The sequence below is a fragment of the Lichenostomus cassidix genome, chromosome 1Aa (assembly GCF_008360975.1).
Source record: "Lichenostomus cassidix isolate B80296 chromosome 1Aa, HeHo_3.0, whole genome shotgun sequence".
In the NCBI taxonomy this organism is placed as follows: Eukaryota; Metazoa; Chordata; class Aves; order Passeriformes; family Meliphagidae; genus Lichenostomus; species Lichenostomus cassidix.
In genome coordinates, this window is record NC_139480.1 from 24,673,627 (window position 1) to 24,696,737 (window position 23,111).

General features: G+C 36.4%; 1 protein-coding gene across 2 annotated transcripts in view; it reads right to left on the reverse strand.

The window, feature by feature from the left end:
• MDFIC (MyoD family inhibitor domain containing) overlaps positions 1-23,111 on the reverse strand; it is a 52,390-nt gene that overhangs the window by 18,571 nt on the left and 10,708 nt on the right. For both annotated transcript variants that reach the window (XM_085042837.1, XM_085042844.1), the window contains exon 4: positions 19,962-20,093. In XM_085042837.1, coding sequence (XP_084898963.1) covers positions 19,962-20,093 — 132 coding nt within the window. The remainder of the gene's footprint in view (positions 1-19,961; positions 20,094-23,111) is intronic.

Below are 23,111 nucleotides of genomic sequence, written 5' to 3' on the forward strand. Positions count from 1 at the left end.
ATTACCAGCAGTAACTGCTCACAAAGCTCCAAGTCAACAAAACAGGAGCACACTATTTGATACATGAAGAACTGTCACCCAAAGACTATTTTATTGACAATGCTGAAACTGCTTCTCCTTTAATTTTGCACTAGTGTTTGCAAAATCTATGAACAGAAGCACAAGAAAGGCACTTCCTTCACTTTGGATTTCAATTTATACTCTGGTTAACATTTCCAATTTGGTTAACATTTCCAAACTCTCATAAATGTCCCAAAACAAATTTTTAGGGAATTTCCGCCTCTCTGAGTATTATTAAAAGTATACTACCAGGAACATTTTGTGTAGATTCTCTTTCCATGTATGAGCAAAATTAGTTTTGTTAAAAATCAAAAGTTATTCCTCCCATTTTAAAAGTAGTCAATGTAGACTTAACCACAATCAAAATTCTTTGCTGATTTTAGGTATCAAAATTTACTCTCAAAAATTCAGTGTTTATGTCCACAGTACCCCATAGCTTTATCTTCATTATCCTACTTAAATGTAAATTTTGCAATTAAGGAACAGTGTTTCTCATGTTTCATGTAATGATGTGTCCTCACCCTGCACTGCCTATGATTACCTGCTATGGAGTAGTGCAGGTGTACCAATGAACAAGAATTACTTGAGAGCAGTTAACCTTCCTCAATTAACAAAAGCAACGGACTATTTTAAAAATTCTCCATGTCTGGATGCTAGTTTATAAAACTGACAGTAATGACCTTTTCTAAGCCAGTTAAATTGGTGGTGGCAGCTTCCAAATTGTTTATGTATTTTTGGGGCTTTGCTACAATGCAGTAACTTGACAACATATCCAAAATTCAATCTTCAAAATTAGGTGTGTTTCTATTTAACTGTGGGTTAATTGAAAGTCTTGGAAATCTAAACAGTTATATGCTTTTGCTTTTAGTATTATTTTTACTGAGGGTTTAGGGACTTTTCTATGGTTAATACTAATTTTTTATTAACTAATCCTCTTCCCAAAGTACTCTTACTTGAGTCTTTTAGCATTAACATACAACTTTTTAGCTGACTGGCTTTACAGTATTCACATGTGATATGCAGGTCAAATCAAAATGGAATAAAACCCCAAATGGATTAGTTATCTCAATTTAAATTTATTTTAACTTTATTGATAATTTTGCACTAGGGAGACTTGAATCTTATGGTTAAAACACACTTGAAACCAATTAGGAACCATATGACCGCATTCTAGCATAAAGAACAAAAGCAATTGACAGTTCTGAGATAAAACCACAACCACTCAGTTTAGAACAGAAATATTTTTACCTTATTTTTTAAAGGTTGTGTATATCCTAAAAAAAAAAAGGGTGTAATATGGAGAACGACACAATGCTTCTTAAAACACAGTGATACCCAGGGACTCTCACTCTCTCTTTAATGATCCACTGCTCTCATTCAGCTGTCTTTCTTTTTTCAAATCTTTACATATGTGACAGCTCTCAAAAGTAGACCATAGACCATCTGGCATTTTCCGAGGTGTAACTTGTGCAAATTCAGCTCTACTGGGAACACAATGCTATCTTCTGCCTGCGTTATAAAAGATACAATAGAATGTAGAACTTATGAGTTGTTTTGAATTATTCATTTTTTGCCTGTATATTCAAGAAATTTTACAAACTCTGCATTTTGTACTACATAATCACATGCGTTAAAGGTACAAAGAAACTTTTTGACACCTCTTTTCTACAGAAAGATGGCATTTTGTTTGATATGTGAACATTCAGCGCCTGTTATATCATTCTAAACAGGCCGTGTGCTGCTACAAAAGATCCCATTTTACACTCTATGTATGAGCAAAAATGTTATTCTTGATATTCACTAACTAATGCAATACACATCAAAATTTCAAATGTGTGTTGGATGAACATTCAGCATCGTCAAATCAGGATGGCACTGGTCACTTACTATATGTTAAAGATTTAAGAAAAAAATCATTCCTCAAACAACATAGAAAAATTGTCATTTCAAACATCTACAATGAGTAGTTTCAAAATGTCCTAAGAAATACCATGCTTTTCAGGTTAATATGTTTTTAATCTTTAGCAAAACCAGTAGATTTAAGTCAATATTTTATACAGCTTTAACACTAGTGGATTTTCAATAAGAATGATAAATATTAGATTAATGATTCAATAGACTGAATCTTTTTTGATAGAAAACTAGCAGATAATGTAGGTAGTAATAACTGCACATGAATCTGCTGCCTGTGGAAAAGCAATAAAAAGGCAATATATTGCTATGGCATATAATCTATTAGCGTGTTTCACCACTTCCTTGTCATTGGTTTCCTTGCATCGTATTAAGTGGGCCTTAATACAATAACTTCTGCTGTTATTTAACTGACTTTACATAATAATTTAATTGCAAGGTTACTATCTGGTGAATTCAAGTAGTAAACATTTATTATGGTATTTGATGGTTTTGAAGTAACTATGCACATTCTCTTTCAGACTGTAAAACCTTTAGCACACTTTAAATGAATATGCATGTATACATGCACCCTGACTGTACACTGTTTTTACACCTTGCAAAGTCCCAGCTATTCTTAAAAGAAAAATCCTGCATGCATTTAACAGAAAAATATATGTCAACAGAGGGAAACTCTCAACCAAAAGAGGACAGTCTTAAGCTATCATTAGGGATTTTAGACAAAACACAAAAACAAACATATACTGAATGCAGACTCCTCTGAGTCAAAGTGAATCAAAAGAAAACATCAGGAGGGAGTGAAGAATTGAGACAGTTAATTAGTAGCCTAATCACATCAAAAGCAATTCCAAGGCAGCTGATACAGACACCCGTGGAGTTTGCTAGTCTGGCCAATGAGAGCGATGGAAAAAATACTTTCCAGTTTACAGCCTGGGTTATCTGACTGAGCACCCATAGAGGTAAGAACCATGTTTTTCTTAGTGTACGACACAATAGTTTACGATGACAAATCAGGCCACAGTAACACTATTTTTGCAGGTAGATGTGGGAGGAGTAAAATGAGTAACTCCTGGTTGTAAAAACTGTAATGGTATTTTCAAATATTGAGAAAGTACAATATATTGTTTCACTTGACAGTATTTTTAATATTTCTCTCTTCCCAAAACAGTTGCAATCACAATAGGATTAACTTTTTTTGGAAATATGGAAGTCCTGATTTGGTCCACTAACACTGAAAGCCAAGATCTACACATTAATTTGAGTTGAAAGAACTGTTTGATCTCAGTGCTCCTACTCCCTCTGCATGGATCACATGGAAAAGACCATATGTAAGGGAGCTAAGAATCAGGCCTCTGGTTTTTATCAGTGCTTCTTTGTAACACTGACTTAAGGGGAAAAATAGAAATTACAGTCAAGAATTGTGCAGTAAAACCAGGGACTGCCTGAATTCTAGGGTAAAATAGGTGATTCTAAATTGCTTCTGGAAAAAACATAAATTCTTAAGATATAAAAGGCAGCATTTCCAACTGACTAGCAAAAAATCATACATTTTCAAAAATATCACATATTGTATGTGTTGTGTGCTCAATAAGCATACAATTTCAGTGAAACTGGGAGAACTCAAGTATCTCAATCCTTCCCTGTCCTCAATTCTCTAACTAAAATCCTGACTAGTCTCTATATGATCTTTAAACTACATCAATAGTTTTCTCTGTCTAGCTATCCAGAATATTAACATTCAGATTATAAGATGTACCTCTGAGTCAACCTGTGAAGTGGCTTTTGTCAGCAATTATTTTTGAATATTTTCTGGGACATAAATAGCATATACTGCAGCTACCATATCACAGAAGGCATACATTAACTAAATAACAAGGTACCATCAAGGCACCATCTATCTTTTAAAATCATTTTTTTACACTGAATTTTTTATACCATGCTGACTTTACAAGGAAAACAAAGTATCAACTAACAGCATCAACCACCTTTTTAGAATTGCTTCTTGTAAGACATGAGGACATCTTCAAAATGAATACAATATATTATTATGAAACGGGATGACCTTTGTAATGAAAATACTGTAGTAAAATTGCTGGTACGAGTTTTACAGGACCCACACTGAGAACACTTTGTTAGAATACGTCTGAGAGCACATCCAGGGGACATCTGGTACAACAGAAAGAAGGCTGGCAGGGGATAAAGGGAAAAGACATTTTATCCCATCAGTTCTCAGCTGGTGAAGGGTGGACAAGAATGGCAAAAACATGTGTGCATCTATGTTTATGGGCTGAGAAGCACCACAAGTGCACAAGACGGTGCCCAAAGTACTCTTGTATCTGTGCAAAGCCACCTGCAGTGCCTTCCTTTGGAAGCACTGCAGGACTTTACACACTGTTTGAAGGGTGGCAGGAATTGTATAAAGATGTCTTTGACATACCCAGAAAGATTCAGTTACTACAGGGAAGCATGAAAAGGGGCTGGTAGCCAGGGCTTACAAAGTTGGTAAGAATTCCAACTGAAAAGATGGAGTGAATTTCTCCATTTACAAATCCTTTTTCCTGATGTGATTTGATGAACAAATGCCCACTGATTTTCTTTAACAATTACAACAGCAAATTTTAAATCTTTGCTGAACTGAGTGAATCCCTAACACTTATAGTTACCTATCTTATAACAATTATCTCAGAATCAAAAAACCCCTTGGCTTCTAATTACCATTAGACTGTCAGTAAATTATTCTTTATCAAACACACATCTTGCTGTCATTAGCAATGTTTTTTCTGGGACTGCAAATATTGGCATCAATGATAAACTTTGCAGATGATCTGAGAATTCTTGGTAGATCACAACATAATTAGAAATGAAGATAATTCACAAAATGCAATGATTATTAAACTACACCTACAGAAAGTTAAATATAGCTCTTACTGTAGCATAGTTTGTCACTTCTGGAGAACAAACAACAGGCACTCCCCCCAAAATACCAAGAGCCAAACACAAACCAGGGCATTATAGGTAACAGGCACCCATACACCTAGGGAATAAATTCCTGTATAAAGTTGAATTCAAACGTGGGAAATTTTACTGCAAGCTTTCCACTTGCAACATTTCTGTACCCATTTTTCTTCTCATATATTCTGTTAGGATTGGAAAAGACTACTTGCTTTTATGTTTCATAGCATTACAACTATGTACTGCAGTGGTTACAGTTGTACAGATGTGGAATGGCAGATTTATTAGTGGTCATCCCAACGTTCCTAGGGCATATTTGTGGAGTTTAACAGATCATTAATTACTACTGCAGCTACTTTGTTGTTTGGTGGGTTGATTTTTGGGGTTTTTTGTTTTGGAGGGGCATTTGGTTTGGGTTTTTTTTCTCCTTTGCTTTTTAAGAATTTTTTTTATTTAAGGTGAGATGTTCAGTTATTTTGTCTTGTGTTTTCTACAGAGGCACTTTATTAAAGGGCACCTTCATATACTTAGGGTTTTTTTGTTTGGTTGGTTGTTGTTAACATCTTCCTTTATAATGCACAGTGGCTTGTAGAACTTGGATCTGAGAACTACATAACCAACGCATTAAGAATTAGAGAGTTAGCTTTTTGCTAATTCTTTAAGTAATTAAATCAATCTATTTCTTCAACACAAATAATCAGCAATTTAATACATGTGAAGAAAGTCCCTGAAATGATGAAGGGCACTAGGAACACAAAACACTCCATCTCACTGAGGAACAGAATGCTTTCCTTCTGGGGCTCCAATTTTGAAAGAAAGGTTAATCAACCACTGAAGGTAATCCAAGCTGTTGGAATGACATTACAGTAGTTATGTTATTCGTACCTACTACAACATTTAGTTTTACCACTGCATAAAGACACACTGGTGTCCCATGGAATTTGAGACATTAAGTCTCAAATATTTGATACAGGTTTGATGCCCCTCACCATTGTGTTACTTGTTCCCAAATAAAGTAAAAAACATCAAAGAGAAGCTACAAACAACAGGATATCACTTGCTGGGTATTGCCTCATAAGCGGCACAGCAGGATGCACCAGGCAGGAGAGATAACCTCCATGTCATTAACAGCCGTAACCTGAGCAAGTGCACAAACAGGTCCTCTTGCCTCCAGCACCTCCTGCTCCCTTCCTCAAAACCCCAGCAACCACTAACAAACTATATTCTGCTTCACCGCAGGAAAGAATGTGGAATGGTGAGGCAACAGTCTCTCAGCCAAGCCCATTCAGCATTCGCCTCTGAGTGAGAAGATATTCAGAGGTCAGGTCTATTTTCCACTGACCATACATACCGAGTGTCCAGACAGTGGTCAGCTAAACTCATACAAAAAAATGCATTTAAATTGGCTGCACTTGGTTTTAAAAACAACTTGAAGGGAAACACTTGGAATGAGCAATTCCCTTAATGTTCACTGCTCCCTTGATTTCTAGACTGCAACTCATGTAAGTGACAAAATTTCAGAAGATTCTAGAAAGTGCTAGAAGATTCTAGAAAGTGGTGAGGAGTGAGTCAACCTCAAGTGTGATCACCTGGTCTCAGTGCACTATCTTTTGTAATCTCTAGAATTGTAAGTAATACCGAATGCTACTATTAACAATACTAATTGCAAAAATAAAACATAGGAGTAAAAAGATAGTAACTGCAATAAAGAGAGGATTATATAAAAAGACAGCAGGAAAACACAGAACATCAGTACAAATACAGTAATGTATACATTGATAACTAAGTTTTTGATTCCTTTGCTGCACTTATTTTCTCTCTGCTATTCTTTCTGCAACCTATAGCTGGTGCTAAACTTGGCATTGGCTGATACTGTGTACCAGAAAGTCAAAGAAAGGAAGAAAAAAAATACAGCTGCAAGAAAAACAGAACAGGGGAAGCAAATGGACAGTTACTACAAATACCAGGCTAAAACTTGGGATTTTACATTATTAAAACAACAGGAGAGCAAAAACATCAAAAGAAAAAGGAGCAGATAGGAATCACCCAGAAGAAGACAGCACTGGAGGGGAAGGACACAAAGAGAAAAAATACATAGTGAGCTGAGCCACTTTAGTCTGTGAGGGCAGAAAAGAGTATGGAAGAAACAAAAAATAATCACAAGTAAAATCCCAGTAGATATGAAGTACTTGCTACAGATTTTACAAGTAAGAAAAGAACTAAATGATAAATCATTAGTTGATAAGCAATGAAATATAACAAAAGATAAATACTTCATACTTGTAGAGTGATCTAGCACTGAAGCAACAGCTCCCCTTCTGCTCGAGGTCAGAGAAGATCCTGGAGCCCAGGCCAAAAATCAGCCACATTCAGCAATAGAAGCATAATGGAAAATGGAAATTCTGCGTCAGGAAGCAGGGTGACGACTTGAGGTCCACAACAATAACTCTCTATGATCCAGCTTTTCACTACTACAGATTGCATAGTTAATAGAGCAATTGCCAGTAGGAGAAAAAAAGGTGTGGAAACACGGTAGAGAGAGCAGCAAATGTCCATCTATTTCCTGATCCCGAAAAAGCAAAGTGTGAGGAGAAAGAGAAGAAACATCTATCTGCACGGACAACACTAAACACAGTGAGAAGGTTTAGTCTCTGTTATGGATGCTCGTCAGCTGCAGGAATTCCCTTATGGCAAACAGGGTCCAGCAGATGGGTACAGGACACCCCTCACCAATCCACCTGGTTCCTATGCCCATGGGCTGGATCAGTGGGGCTTCCCCATCCCAAAGCACTCCAGGGACCCCAGGCCACCAAAGGATTTTGCATCACACCCAGAAAGTCCAGACAGAGCTACTGTCACTGCTGTCTCATGGGATCCTGTACACCACCAATGCACCGGCTTGGCATCAGGATGACCCAGACATGAGAGCTCTTTTTCGTCTTTTGAACCATTCTGGTGTGCCTTTAAGTAGTAAGGCACACCCTAACCCAAAATGTTTCTGTGCAAGCTGTACAAGTAAGATTCTTGAGAATATACTTTGAAAAGTGTTCTTACCAGAGTCCTTGAAAAACTGAATTTTTCTTCTTTCTCTCTTCCTTAAATTCAAAGCCATGAGCAAAAAGGCTGAAACTGTATCAGAGCTCACTGTCTTTTCCTTTCCCCACCCCACAGGTTGTTTAACTTTGACTCAAAAACAGTTGTTTCATATGCTAAGAGGAAAGGTAGTGAAATATTTCAGAATATAAAGCTTTTCAAATAAGAGGTTTGTATGTTTAATTCAAAACTGAATGCACTCAACATGAGTATTGTCACCAATACTCAGCAAAAAAGGCAAATATTTTTTCCTTAATTGCTTATTTACCATCTTCTACCAAAATTATCTAGGAGGACCTCTTTCTGACTTGGTTGGGAAAACCCACCCATACTGGCCAAGTGTTCATACATGACCTCCATTACATGAATTCAATATAGAAAGAAGAAAAAAGCTAAATGAACTTTTGCCTGTTGCTCATCGGTACATCCCTTAGGGCAGTGCAGAAGTCAGACTGCTGACTGTGCCTGGTGAAGACTGAACTTCCTATAAATACGATGCACTTGGTTTCCTGAAAGGAAGCAAAGCATAAGCTGCTCAAACAATGCACAAGAAAGCTCTGATATCTGAGCCACACAGTTACAAATCTGTCCTGTTAGAAAAACACAGTGTCACATCAGTGACCAACAGCTACAAGCAAAAAATTCAGTGAAACAAATATATTAACTCAAAGGAGAAAGCATCAGATTAGCTGAAGAAACAGATAAATTGTCTCAATGGGATGAAATCACTTGTAAAACATTTTTCTTTCATTCCACAACTAAACCAAAATTCTGATTCTCCACTCTGTTCATGAAGCAAGATATAATTCCCTATGAAATTGTTGCACCCAAACAATATAACAATAGAATACTAGTTTTTATCTCTAACATGTAGTTAGGGATTATTCTCATTCCAATATGTTTAAAAGCATTCATATAATTTTTTTCTCTATTAAAAAAATTTCTTTCAACTTACACAACTATGTAATTTGACCCACTGAAGTTTATTTGGTTCACCTTTTGTTTAAAAACACTTTTAAATTTGAATGAGGTCCATGCTTTGAATCAGTGCTTCATGCAACAAAGATCTTTTTTTTTTCTGAAAACCTTTTGTTTTGTCTTATTTAGAAGACATACTTCCCCTTACTCACAAAAAAATCCTTCTGCACACTAATCAAAATTACTTTTTTTTTAATACAGTGCAGATACAGCAGTGAAATCTGTGCTGTGTCAGTATTATTCATAATACTGAAAAATGTCCACTTATACATTTTAAAAACATTTCATTACAAGGTTTTGCAATAAGCTGAAGGATTTCACAGAAAAGAAACAGCATTTTAAGTGAAATTGTTACAATTTAGCTTTTTATTTTTGTCCTTTTACAGTTCAAAAACTTTAAAAAGTCACAGCTGAGACAGCAAACTTCTCTTACCCAAAAAGATCCGAAGTACAGCATAACACAGACAGCAACTACATCAAACACAACCAACCGTCCCCTGCTGCTGACACAAGCCTTCAGCCACACAGAATCATTCATGGCATCATCAGCAACAGCAGCACTGAGCAGGCTGGTGAGGAGTGAGCCAAACTGCTGCCTCCATCCCCCTGCGCTGCACAGCTCTTCCCTGCTTGGCAAACATCTCCGACTCATTTCACACATTTCTTGGCCCCAAACAAAAACACTTAGGAAACCACTCAAACAACTGCTACAGGGACAGAACTACACTGTTTTTAATACTACCTTATCCACTCTTTAGCAGAGTCCTGCCAATCTGACATTTTATTTGCCATTTGGAGTTAATGCCAGCACCCTTTTCTTTCATGTTGCTTCAGCATAACTGGCTACATTTTATTGTGCCATAACATTTTCTGAGGCTGCTAGAACTAACAACTCACAATGAGAATAATTCCCTATCACCTTTTAATTAATTAGCATTATGATAATTTAGCCAAAATTCCCTGTTTCTGCACATAGTGTGGTACTGAGAAGCCAAACTACTCAAAAATCATGAGTATTTTATTTTTAAATACATCCTTTTTATTGGCATTCTCAATTTTCAGTCTTTAACTTTTCACTTCTGTCAGTAGCTACAAACTAAGACCAGATTTTTTTTTTTAATTTTATGAAAATTTACATCTCACATAATCACATGGCTCTAGGAACTGAGTTTCATGTGTTGTAAAATTTAACAGCTGGGGGTTTTGCCTGAATTGCACAGTATCTATACAAAATGTTTAATACACTGTTAATTCTCCAACAGTCAGATTACTCATGCTAACAAGAAGCTTCATTGCTACTTACAAAACAGTTTAAGTGTTGATGTTAACACACAGATGCTGAAATAGGCTTTTATACTGAAGCACTTTGTAATATTTCCAGTCAGCCTCTAAGCACAACCTTACTGTCATTGCTTATAAGTATGTCATTGTAACAGAGAAAGAAGTGGGGAAACAAAGGACTGTTCAAGCAAGCAAACAGACAAACAAATAAGAAAAATATGAAAAGGGGGCATTAGAGAAAATTATGCAAACAGAAAAGAGAAAAATGGCTTGGAGTCATAATTATTATGGGGATGGGTCAGTCTTTTCTCTGTCTTTTTACTTTATAAGACAAATATGGGAAAGAGAATATAGAACAATTAATTAAAATGTGAACAAGCCGTCAGCATTCTTCTAACTTTGACTCCACCCTATCACTGATACACACCCTTTACTTTCTTCCAAAATTTTAAAAATCAATACTTTGAGAAGTGCCATTCCATTATAGTCACTGTGAAATGTACTTCTATCTCTAGATTTTGAAAGCAAAGTGTATTTTTTCTATCAAAACCTTCCCTGTGCTATAAAACAAGTCTTCTCTCCTTTTCCATAAGGACCTGTTCCAAAAATATTCAACAAAATATTAATAATGAGACCTGAACTTCTTGCCCTATTTCAGCTATCACAGGAGAATCCCTGGTGTGGATGCAGATGTGATAACAAACAAAAGCTTTTGCCAGGTGTTCTCTTGCTCAAGGAGAGAGCATACCACAGCAAATCAGATTTCACTGTACTTCTCATAATGCTAGATGAGCAGATGCCCTATAACACAGTCAAAACCAAATAGTGATTCACTTAAAAGCGAGTCTGTCAACTAAACTGTAAAAAAAGATTCCTCAGGCATAACACTGTGCTACAAATGGGAATCAGAAAATCAAGTGGACAGAGAATTATATTAAGTAACAGTCAAAGGAATGGAACAAGGAGAGCAAAGCATAAAAAAGATACCTTTTACTAGAATTCCTTCTTTAAAAAGTGTTGTGAGTTTTTCTCCCCTCCATATTTCCAAAGTTAAACACTGTCTTATTTGTTGTAAATACAAAACTCATACTAGCTGCAAGTTTCCAAGATTTGATCCAGCACAGAATAGAACACAGAATGGCCGTAAACAAGACTCTCACAAAACACAAACATCTTTATAGCTACTTCAGCTGCCTTAATGTACACTGCTAGTTACTCCACAGCATGATTAGTGTGTAGTCCCACTGAAAGATCTGTCACTGTACAAAAATATTTACCAATACTGATTTTACATTATAAATATGATAATAACTTGTCTGTAAAAAGTCATCACACAGTAAAAACAATATATATTGAGGTAGGGAAATACTTCCCGAAGTCATAGTTATAATGTGAGCTGGGAAATACTAAGTGATATGGTGTAATTTGATAAAATCACCTTTAAGAAAACTACATGTACATTATCCAAGGTCAGCTCTCTACCCTGCCTCACAATCCAAATATTTTTCTGCATCACCTTTGTGAAAAACTGGGTTTGATCCCTAAGACAAGCCTTTCCAGGCAGGTTGATCCCAAATCGTCTCACCAAAATTTAGTCTCCTTCACTGTGAAATTCAAGCAAAAAGAATATTGTTCACTGATCTCCTGTACTTCTGAATTGTACAGACCTTAAAGATGTTCATTATGGTTTGTCACTGCTCTTATGGCCAATTTTGGTCAGCGTAATAATTTTCCATTGCTTTCCTGTGTGTCAAAATGTGAATTCTATTTGAACTTGCAACTTAAGGAACACAGTCAAATATGCACCTGTACTAATGAAGAAAGAAGGTGGGGAAAGGTGGGGAAAGGTAGATGCCTTGTAACAGGCTCAGAGAATTTATTTTTGAAGATGTATTTCAGAGTTACCCATACCTGAAGAGGGGCTTGCCCCTGCTCTGCCAAGGAACAGGCAAATGGTTTATGCCACCTTTCAGGAGCAAAAACTTGCCCCGAAGGCCAAATCTGACTCATAGGTAACTGTTTTTTATAGGCTTGCCTAGGAGTTTGCTCCCCTTGACTTGTCTCAAAAGCAAACTTCTTAACTTTTTATGCAAACATACAACTTTAAATCTGAGCTATAAATCAATAAAATTCACTTAAACTTGAAGAACCTCTGCAACAGGAAATAGTCTCTTTCTTACTTGAAATTCTGCTGTAATTAACTTTACAACTGCTAAATTTTCTCCAAAAAAGTGTCATAGTATTCTTAGTTCAAAATAGAAATATGATAATTGAGATACTGCATAGAATTTGAGGGAAGGAAGTTTAGAAGTAAAATTTAAGCCTCTAAAATTCATGGGTCTAGACAAACTCAGAATTTGAAAGTTCTTGCATTAGAATGCATGGGTTTGAATTTTATAACCACAAACTTCAAGAGCAGTCTCCATACAAAAATATGTTTTTCACATGTCAGAACACTACAGTTCATTCAAAAAGAGTTAAGGCTCAGGTGGCAAATAATTAATCATTCTCTTAAATCAAGCCTCAATATATCTGGAGGCCTACCTCATCAGTAAAATGAGTTCACAAAATTGGTATTAGAAATAGCTTGAGTGACCACAGCTGTTTGACATTTTAATGTTTTTCGAAAGGCTCCTCCGGGTTTGGATCATGAAGAATTTTTTAAGGGAAAACAGAAAACCACACCACAACAACACACCCACAGGTCATAGGCTCCTGTTTTTCCTTGTCTATTATAAAAATACCTTCAGGGAAAGGTACTTGTGAGTACTTCTGCACTATAGTTACAGTATTATCAGAATGCATAAGAACTAAACAGTATTCAGACCTCTCTTTCCTGCATGTAGCTACATAAAGAAGAAAAATGTTTAACATGATTACTTAGCTAAGGCTTCTGCTGTGACTGTGAGTCCCTCTTCCTCTTTCACTTTTTTATCAGTAAATAAAAAACTCAAAAATATTAAAAACTATTTTGACTCTTGAATTTTGAATAATTAATTTAATTATTTTGACGTAAACACAATACACAGTACTACTTTTCAGCTGCATAAACTTAATCCAAGCTTTTCACACCCATAGCAGCAAATACAAAATTAAATCTAAAACGAGAAAAAGAGGACTTTTGCTACGGTTTAAGTTCAATACATTTTTGCCAGTAGACAGGTTCCTGAAAGTATGTCTTAGATGATGATACTTTCATACACTTTGTAATTTAGTGTTTTCTTTGCTAAATATGGCTAATTGAATACTGTTACTGCTGAAAATAGGAGACTAAAACCACACTGGTTTGGTAATATAATTTCACATAGAATGCAGACAAAAGTTTTATTATTCTCCCCCTTTAAGGAACTACTACAAGCATATTCTACTTTTTCCCCTATATGAGGAACTAATCAGAAAAAGAATGCAACTATTCTTCCTCATATAGGCATAACAGCATTATTAATTCTGAGACAGTACCAGTACAACACAGGAAAATATTCTGAAATTAAGATACAATTTACTTCAGGCCCAAACACAGCAAGCACAGTAATCTTCATGCTACTTAAATAATTTCACCTTTGTCTGGTACTGATGATTACTGCCATCCAAACTTCCTCAGCCTCAGACCATAAATTCAGATAATGTTTTGAGAGTCAGAAGTAAAATAGAACAGAAGCTAAAAGGCTCCAAGTAATTCTGGCTATTAGTGATATGCAGAACACATACTTCTATCTTATGGCCATCTGGAACAGTTTAAAGCTCTCACTCAAGTTTGACTACTGCTCTGTAAATGGATCAACAACAGCAAGAAGTTTATTTCTTGACATGGAGTCACCACAGAGTATCCAAATTCCTCATCCATCTCAGTCCATCATTAGCTGCATTCAACCTAGAGTTGAAGGGAAGAGGCTACACAGAAAAAATATGCATCCCACAGCCACTCTGTTTACAAGGGACTATTAATTTCAGCAACACTCGAGTCATTTCACAGTGACTTCTGTAAACACAGAATCACACAGAATCACACAGAATCAATTAGGTTGGAAAAGACCTCTGAGATCACTGAGTCCAACTTATGGCAGAACACCACCATGTCAACTAGACCATGGCAGTAAGGGCCATGTCTAGTATTTCCTTAGACATCTCTAGACATAGTGACTCCACCACCTCCCTGGGCAGCCCATTCCACATCTAATCATTCCTTCTGTGAAGAGATTCTTCCTGATGACCAACCTAAATCTCCCCTGGTGCAACTTGAGACTGTGTCCTCTTGTCGTGTTGCTGGCTGCCTGGAAGAAGAGACAGACCCCAATCTATCTATACCCTCCTTTCTAGCAGCTGTAGAGAGTGATAAGGTCTCCCTTGAGCCTCCTTTTCTCCAGGCTAATACCAAAGACCCAGTCAGACTCTAAATACTGTAACTGTAATGGTACAGCTATCTGTGAAAATCCCTCTCTACTGAGGAGAGGGTAAAATGAAAATCAAAGAGAAAGGCTTTGGTTGTGCAACTCACCAGGCCCCTCAATAGGCCTGAGAAGTCAGTTTAGAATTTTTCTGGAGCAGGCGTAGTAAGAGAACTGCCAGAATCAGGGAGAAACACCAGTAACACAGGCTAGCTCTCTGCTGGGCAGATGATTAGCAAATCTCTGGGATTGGAGTTCTCAGAGAGGACCCCTACTCCTCTATTACTTCTACTAGCCAGATTTCTCAAAGATTATTCTTTTTTTAAAGAAGGTTTAAATATCAAAATCTGTGCTGCTGTATGAGTATTGAACTATTTAAGTTGATTCATAGGTTCACACATTTTTATACCTGGGTGTATTTGGAACATTATACATAAATCACTTCTTTAAATAACAGAATACACCTTTCAAACTCAGCAATGTATTTTGAATAATTTCAATTAATCTATTCTGCACAATTTCTGTAGTCACACACTTTGGTATGCTGCAAGAAGACTGTATTTGTCAAACTCTCCAGCTCTGAAAATAACTATTTAACTCAAGCACGTTGCACCATTTCATAGGCAGAATAAACAGGATCATCTGAAATCACAATAATTGCAAGATAACTGCGTATCACAAAACGGCCAAATAAAGATATCTGGATTAATATCAAACAAAACAAAGACACCTAAAAGCAGATTATCTACTTCTTGTTGGAAAACAAAAAGTCCCAAACACGAACAGCATAACTTAAACTACAGAAATCACTCAGTCAGACAAAGAAGGGAATCTCCAGACCCTAAAATTAAATAAATAATCATGTAAAGTGAAAATGCCAACATAAAAATATAGAAAACAAAAAGATAAAAATATCTAGGTTTACATTTCAGAAGAATATAGTAAATAAAAGTGGTCACACGAACATGTAAAATTGTTTGATCCACACAGAGAAAGAAACATCCCTTTCTCTGAAGAACCACTCTTATCAGGAGGGTGTTCCATGGAGGAGAAAGAGGCAATTGAAGCTAGGAAATGATGGATAGCAATGACCTTTCTATCTGTAAAACATGGGCATATTTTAGGTATTTAATCTTGAGAATTGGATTATTATTAATCAATTATTCATGACAATTTGAATCTATGGTAGATGTTTTTTGTTTTCTTAAATATCACATAGCTAAGGTTCTGCTTGAGAACCAGAAAGGAGATTAAATCCTCACAAGCAAATAGTGTTCAAGACTGGCATTTTATTCCCTCCTAAACATTCCCTTCCTGCATAGCAACACACATTGAAGATAACCCAGTGCCCTTTGCAAAAATTCTGCCTAAATATTCTGAAATCCATCTTTATAGCCTTTTTTTCTCTAAGAGGAGGAAAAAAAAAAATCCCATACCGCTTTGAGAGAACAAAGCAGAGCATTGTAGTAACACAGAGCAGCAAAAACTGCTATGGCTTCACTCCTATAGCCACAGGTTACCCTGCTGCATGTTTTAACATGCACTCTTCCTCACTTGCCAACAGTGAGTGATAACAGAAGCAGAACCACTCCATTATGGGCCACCAGACCATACAATGAAAATAAGCAGAAGGTGTTTGCAGATATTTAAAATGCACTGCCAAAAAAGATAGCAGATGGAGTTATTCTAAGGCTCTTTTGAAAAGCAGAACCTCCACAGCCAGAAATAAAATAAAAAAATATGTGCGCATTTGTGAAGGGAAGCGAACAGGTTTCAACATTTTCTTGAAGAATGACTGTGCTGAAAAATAGATGTCATTCCAACTGGGGGAACCACTATGGAAAGACTGTCCTTTACTCAGGTTCTAAAACTGAAGGATAAGGATAGCAATTGCGACCTTGTGATGAGTAAAGCCAATTTAACACACCTAAAACAACCAAGTATTTTGCAGCTCTTCCTGTTCTCAAATACTCTGTTAAAAAACGCACACCTTATTCCTAGTCTAACTGAACTCTCAGACATGGTATCTAGTTCTCCCTTTGTCTTGCTACGGCTGAAGAACTGTGTTACCAAATTTCTGTTTGTTGTGGTATGCTTCTTAGGGACTAGGCAAAGCCCGTCCTTATTCCCCTTATTAACACTAAACAGATTGAATTCCAGGAGGTTTTCCACAATAAGGCATATTTTCAACTACTCCAGTCATTCCTGAGATATTTGTGGCTCTCCCCTGACCCCCCTCCCACTGAATAGTCTTCCAGTAACAGTTATGCAAGGGTATTAACAATTACTAGAGAAAGTAACACAACTGCGGCTTCTTACATAGCCCTTCCTTGTTTATATGTCAGTATACATTAATGTTTTGATTCTCAAGCTCTCTTTAAATCCAAAAAAATCCTCTGGTTAAGGCTTCCCATAAGATTAACCATTTATCTAGGATATTATGAATGTTTTCATTAATGGGGAGAAGGGATGCTCCAAAGGAGACGGGGAAAAGGCTAACCTGGAGGCAATCTCTAGAGGTTAAAAGAGGGAGCTTGAGAAAAGGACTGAAAGGGCAAAGCAAGGTGAACACAAAACATCTTACTGTGGAAAATGGGGGCAGCATTTTAGTTTATTGATGTTGCCTGGTAAACTGAGTTCACAAGTGCAAATGAGAAATCATACATAATGAAGTCATTACAGGGGCTCTAACACTGGACTTCGTTGTTAGTGTGCCAGTAAAACCGACTGATTAATCTAATTCCATATAACAGCAGGATAAAACAGCTGCAAACAAGGAAAACCTTGGAAATTAAATGCTGGAAACATTTATAAAGTAAAAGCTAATGCTAAGACAAATGGAGTATGTATCAACTGTGGGAATGGAAAACAATCTGTATGGGAAAAAAAGAAACTGAATCATGCAGATAGTGGTGAACAGTTGTGAAGTATGCCCTGTTTAAAACAATTTAAAGAAAGAGTTTTAAAATATACTGTAATAATCAAAACACTGTTTATTTTTAACCTCAAACTTCTTTCAATACGCTAAAGTCTGAGAACTTTAGTTTGGTAGGGTAATAGGTCTGGTTCAACCAAGACCATTCTGAGCTACAATACTTATTTTTTAACATGAAATACCTAAGTAATATTTGTGAAAGGAAAGCTTCTCTTTGCTGCACTTGTTCTGGTTTTCAAACATTGGTAACTAGGTGTACTGAATTGTAAAACTTCTGCAAACTACAAGATGTATAACTGAATCAAGCACTGTTCCTCAGTTTTCAAAAGGACAAACTTCCCTACTCATAAGCCCCCCCACCAAAAAAAAAAAAATCCCCAAAAATGAAAAGAAACTGCTTTGATTTCGCCTTAATTGTTTCTTCCATCTAGAAGACTAAACTAAAGGTTTAAACCTGAAGCAAGGAGAGTTTTGCATCATAGCATTCAATCAGACACAACTCATAATAAAGCCTCTACTACACCCTTATTAAGACTAAGTATTTTAGAAACTTGCAGCTTTCAGCTACACTTCCTTTTCACTAAGTCAGAGGTAAAGCTATGCCAGGATGAGGAGAGTTATGCACACTGGAACAGTACCTTTTACCTCTACATTTCATTGTATCTCTGTCATTTTCCCTGTTTTTTTTTTTTTTTAATTCAGCAGCAAATAATCCTCCCATCACAGAGCTATAACTACATATAATCATCAAGTCATTTTAATAGGGGTTTCCACTATCTGCTGCAATTTCTACTGTATGTTGAAAAAAATGTATCATTTCTTCACACTCCCCAGTGCAGCCACTGCAGTATGTCTTCGTGGAACACAGATTAGAGGAAGCACAGCACTACCCTACAGTCCTTGGTCCTTTCCTGCATAGTTCAGGCATGCTGCCAACTGCTACAAAATAAATCTGCTTTCTCACGGGTTTGGGAATAAGGAAGCTTCTCGGAAGAGGGAATGAGAAGGAGGCCATTCCAAAAGCAGAAGATGCCATACACACCCTTCCACATCCTCTACATAAGCACAAAGCAATTGCTTGTCCAGCGACAATTACATTTAAAATAGTAATCTTTTGGGACTAAGTAAACTCTCAATCTGTGCAGGACAATTCTTCCTGTTTGTAGCCCTTTAAGAAATATTTTAAATCATCAGAGAAATTTCTGACATGTTAAATTCAAGTTTCCTGTAAATGATCTATATAACTATTGAATGCATTAGAGGTGTAAGTATAACTGGGACTCATTATTTAGAAAAAAAAAAGGATTAACTAAGATTCGTAAAGAATTTCAAATGCTAATACAAAGTTCTACAGAAGCTGAATGTATAGATGAAACTAAAAAACAGCTAAGCAAAATAACAATACAAACAAAAATCAACCTAAAATGAAACAGATAACTTCAGAAAAAGATCATCAGTTTTGACAACAGCAGGCTCAGAAATATGAATTTACCCCTCTGTCTACATTATAGTGTGCATTGTAAAGACAGACTAACCCTGAAGTGTGTGATCAGACAACGACCTCAAGATAGCTGGAGCACCACTCTGCATTTAGTCCATTTTCTTTCTGAATACACCCTGTAATTAGGTAACAGTTCCTCATGCTGCCCCTCCCTTGATCAACTAACGTTCCAGCATTCAAAATTTTAGAGCAGCATTACCTCTGGCAGATGAAAGAAAAAATTTTGCCTTAGGAGGGTGCAATGGACAGCATATGATCTTCACTTCAAGACAAGAATATGCAAATAATCTTGCATACCTTTATGTTTTAAAGCATGCAGGACATACACTAGGAATGTGGACCTGTAAAAACTAACTAAAAACTCCACAGTTCCACAGCCTAGGTCTAAAATGTTACAGCCTTCTACCAGTCTGGAAAAGAACTATTTTAGGATTCAAAACTCCTAAAAAACTTACACCTGACCAGTCCTCAGTGCATCTGGAAGCAACTGCTTTCAGCACAGTTTACTCTGCTGCTCATATGTATAACCTGGGGAATTGAGGGCGATGACACCTAGCACAGCTGCATACCTGCAGAACTATCTATAGCACTGCTAATGATAAGAGTAGAACAGAACACTAAGGCTTTAAAAACGTAGATGCTACTGAGGTCAATGCTATACTGCACCACTCGAATCAGAACTTTCTTTAAACTCGCTGCTTATGCATGCTGACAGGAGTCAATCTGGGAAATAAATTCAGTAGATGTGCATTACAGTTGCAAGACAATTGCATTTGACACACATTTAACAGAGTCAACAGGCAGTATTCCTGTTACACTGTGAAAGCAAGCCTCAACGGCAGCAATTTGTTCTGGAAATACTTACTTCTGATGAGGTCACCATCAGTGCGATTTCCCCAGATGGACTGTTCTTGTATCTCTGCCTGTATACTTTGATTACTGGAAGGCTGGTTTTTGTCTTTATCTTCTGCCACTGTAGTCTCTTGGTCAGTTTTTCCTAAGTCAAAAGAAATTTTATGATTTTAGCTTCTACAGTATTTTTAACTCTATGTGAGCAAAACTCATTTTTGAAAATTAAAAGTAAAGGAGTATAAAATATAAGTTGTCTTAGAATCTCCTTTTGTTTCCTTAGAATTAACTTGCAATGAAGCTAATTTTCCATTTGTTTGCTAGTCTAGAACAACGTAATTTCTCTTCAAGAAAGACTTTCAGCCATATTGTAATTAATTGTGCAAAATAATACTCAGTAGCTTCTGTAACAAATTATAGTTGAAGGGTTTTTGTTTTTATATTTAGTTACCTTACAAAATTTTCATATAAAAATTTGAATAGCCTTGTCACACAAAAAAACCATTATTTTTTACTCACATATATGTGGCTCTAGCATATAAAGCTATAATAATTTCACAAAATTCTGTTCTCTATTATTTACAATTAAACACATAATCCAAGACAAATATAGCTGAAATGTCAAAAGTGGCAAGTATAAAAATTCAGAAAAAATTTAACACAATTACCTATTTTTCATTAGAAAAAAAATCGTTTTTAAAAGCCATTGCTATTAGAAGTCAACATTCAGCAAATAATGAAAAGAAAGAGCATTTCTTCTCTCCGAGTATACGTAAGATGTAGGGAAAATTCCATAGTAAGGTTCTTTGAAGGATTCTTCAGCTTATTTCACAACATAAGAGATACTGTCTTGATGATTTTGCCAGTTAACACAAGCAGACCAGAATTTCCTCAAACCAAGGTAAGTGACAGTTTTCATCTTCACTGTCATTAATGTTTTAATAATCAAATTCACACACACAGATCTTTCCCCTCTTGATTTTTCCTACTGTCATCCAAAGAAACCTTTTCAAAACTGGATTTACTTCGTTCATTATTCACAACAACAGATTATCAGTTTTTATTACTTACTCAAGGGATCTGTAAAACACTAAATATTTTCAGTCTCATGTATATTTTTTGAGTATAGCTACCACATTTAATATTTACAGTAAATCTAAATGAGCAACTGCTGAAAAGTCTGTTAGGTCTATTTATTTGTTTCAAACAAGAACATGTTTATAAATCCCTTATTACAATGAATGATACCATATCCTCTAGCAAAGCAATTATTCCAGTCCTGAGACACAGAAAAAGCACTTATTGGTGACATAGTAAAGGTTAGTTTCTTCATGTAACCCAGAGAACTTTGATTTTAAATCCTAACTTTCTGCCTTTGTTATCCACCCTATTAAACTGAGGCACTGAACATCACTCAAAATAATATATGCCATCTTGTATGTATAGTAGCATATGCCTTCAAGCACGGCTGCTCCCCTCCTATCAATTTCCACCTCTGAAATGTCTGACCTAGCTACCTCTGTGATACTTTGCTCTCAGTCCTCCCTCCCACCAACAACTTGTCAGTATTTCCACAAGCCCATCCTGAGAGGAACTGTTTCACTGGGACTGGCATAGTTATTGAAATGAATGGGAAGATATTGCTTGACTTCAATGAGTTTTGCCCCTTGCCCTGATGACTTAATCTTATGTAGATACTCATCCTATTAACATTAAAAAAACCAAAAAACAAACAAAACAAAAAACAAAAAAAACAAACCCACGAAAAACCACAAAAAAACCAAAAAACCCCCAAACCTGAACAAAACCAAAAAAACCCTCCAAAAAAACCTCAAAACCACAAAAAGCCCAACAAAACAAAAAAACCCCCACCAAACCAAAAAAACAACAAAAAACCACAAACCAAAACATATAGAGTTTTTCAACCCCTTTGACAGATATCAGATACAAATTATTTCTACCTGATATCTATCAAATACAAATTGACTGTATTGAAGTTTGATGACTTAGCCTGTGCAGTTAAGTATTAGGTACAAATGCATTTCAAAAATCTCTGAAAAGTGTTCTGGAATAGACTGAATAAAAATAAGTAGTGTCCTGACAGAGTCAGTGTAAAAGCACTCTGCTTTCCATAAACACTAAGCTTAAATGAGTTATTTTAGGAGATTTTGCTCTTAAATTACTTTACTACAGCAATGACGCCAAAATTACAACATGTACCCAGCAGTGCTAGTACAGACCTGCAGAGTTGCTGTATACAATTCTCTTGTATAGGATATGACTTTGCAGAACCCTATTATTTCATTTAGTAAACAATGAACGGCTATAAGGAAACAATAATGTTAATATTATGGGGCCCTCAGTGTTCTAGATTACATTTTTATCTAAGAAATCTGAAGGAGTACAGAATACAATCAGTCATCATTATTCACACAAATTTCTTTTTCATCCCTCTGCTTGTTTTCAGCTTGGTACTTCTCTTTTTTTTCGTCACTGTCTAGGCCACTAGTTTCACTAGTGCACTAGTTTCACGTGCCCTTTTGTTATTCTAGCTGGATATGGTAAATGGCCAGTCAAGACCATGTCAACAATAGTGGCAGTTAACAAGAAAGACGAAGCACTATTAAAAAGTTAAAAAAGAAACAATGCTGCAGTTGAACAACAAACAATTTTGATAGAAAGTTCAAAACAATTAACATTCATTATGTCTTCTCTGATCTACTGAATTCACATGAAAACTTCCCCATAAATGCCCATAACAGAAACCTACACCATTAAACACGTTTGGTATCTTACTTTGCACTCCAGAGTTGCCCACTGGAGCAGCTCATCCTGATAGATGCTGTTCTGTGATGTGGTGAGCTCACCTTGGGCAGCAGCTAAGGACCACCCAGCCTCTCCTTCCTCCCCCAGCCCCCAGTAGGACAAGGAAAGAGAACAGAGAGACCCAAGGGAGGAAACACGTGGGTAAAGATTTAGTTCAATAAGTGAAGAGAAACGGGAGATGCAATCACTCACCATCTCCCACAAACAGACTGATGCCCAAACTAGCCTCTAAGCAATAGCTACCTCCCCTACAACCTCCTCCCCTCAGTTTCTATGGCTGAGCATGACATTGTATGGCACAGAATAGCCCTCTCGTCAACCTGAGCCAGCTGCTGGGTTT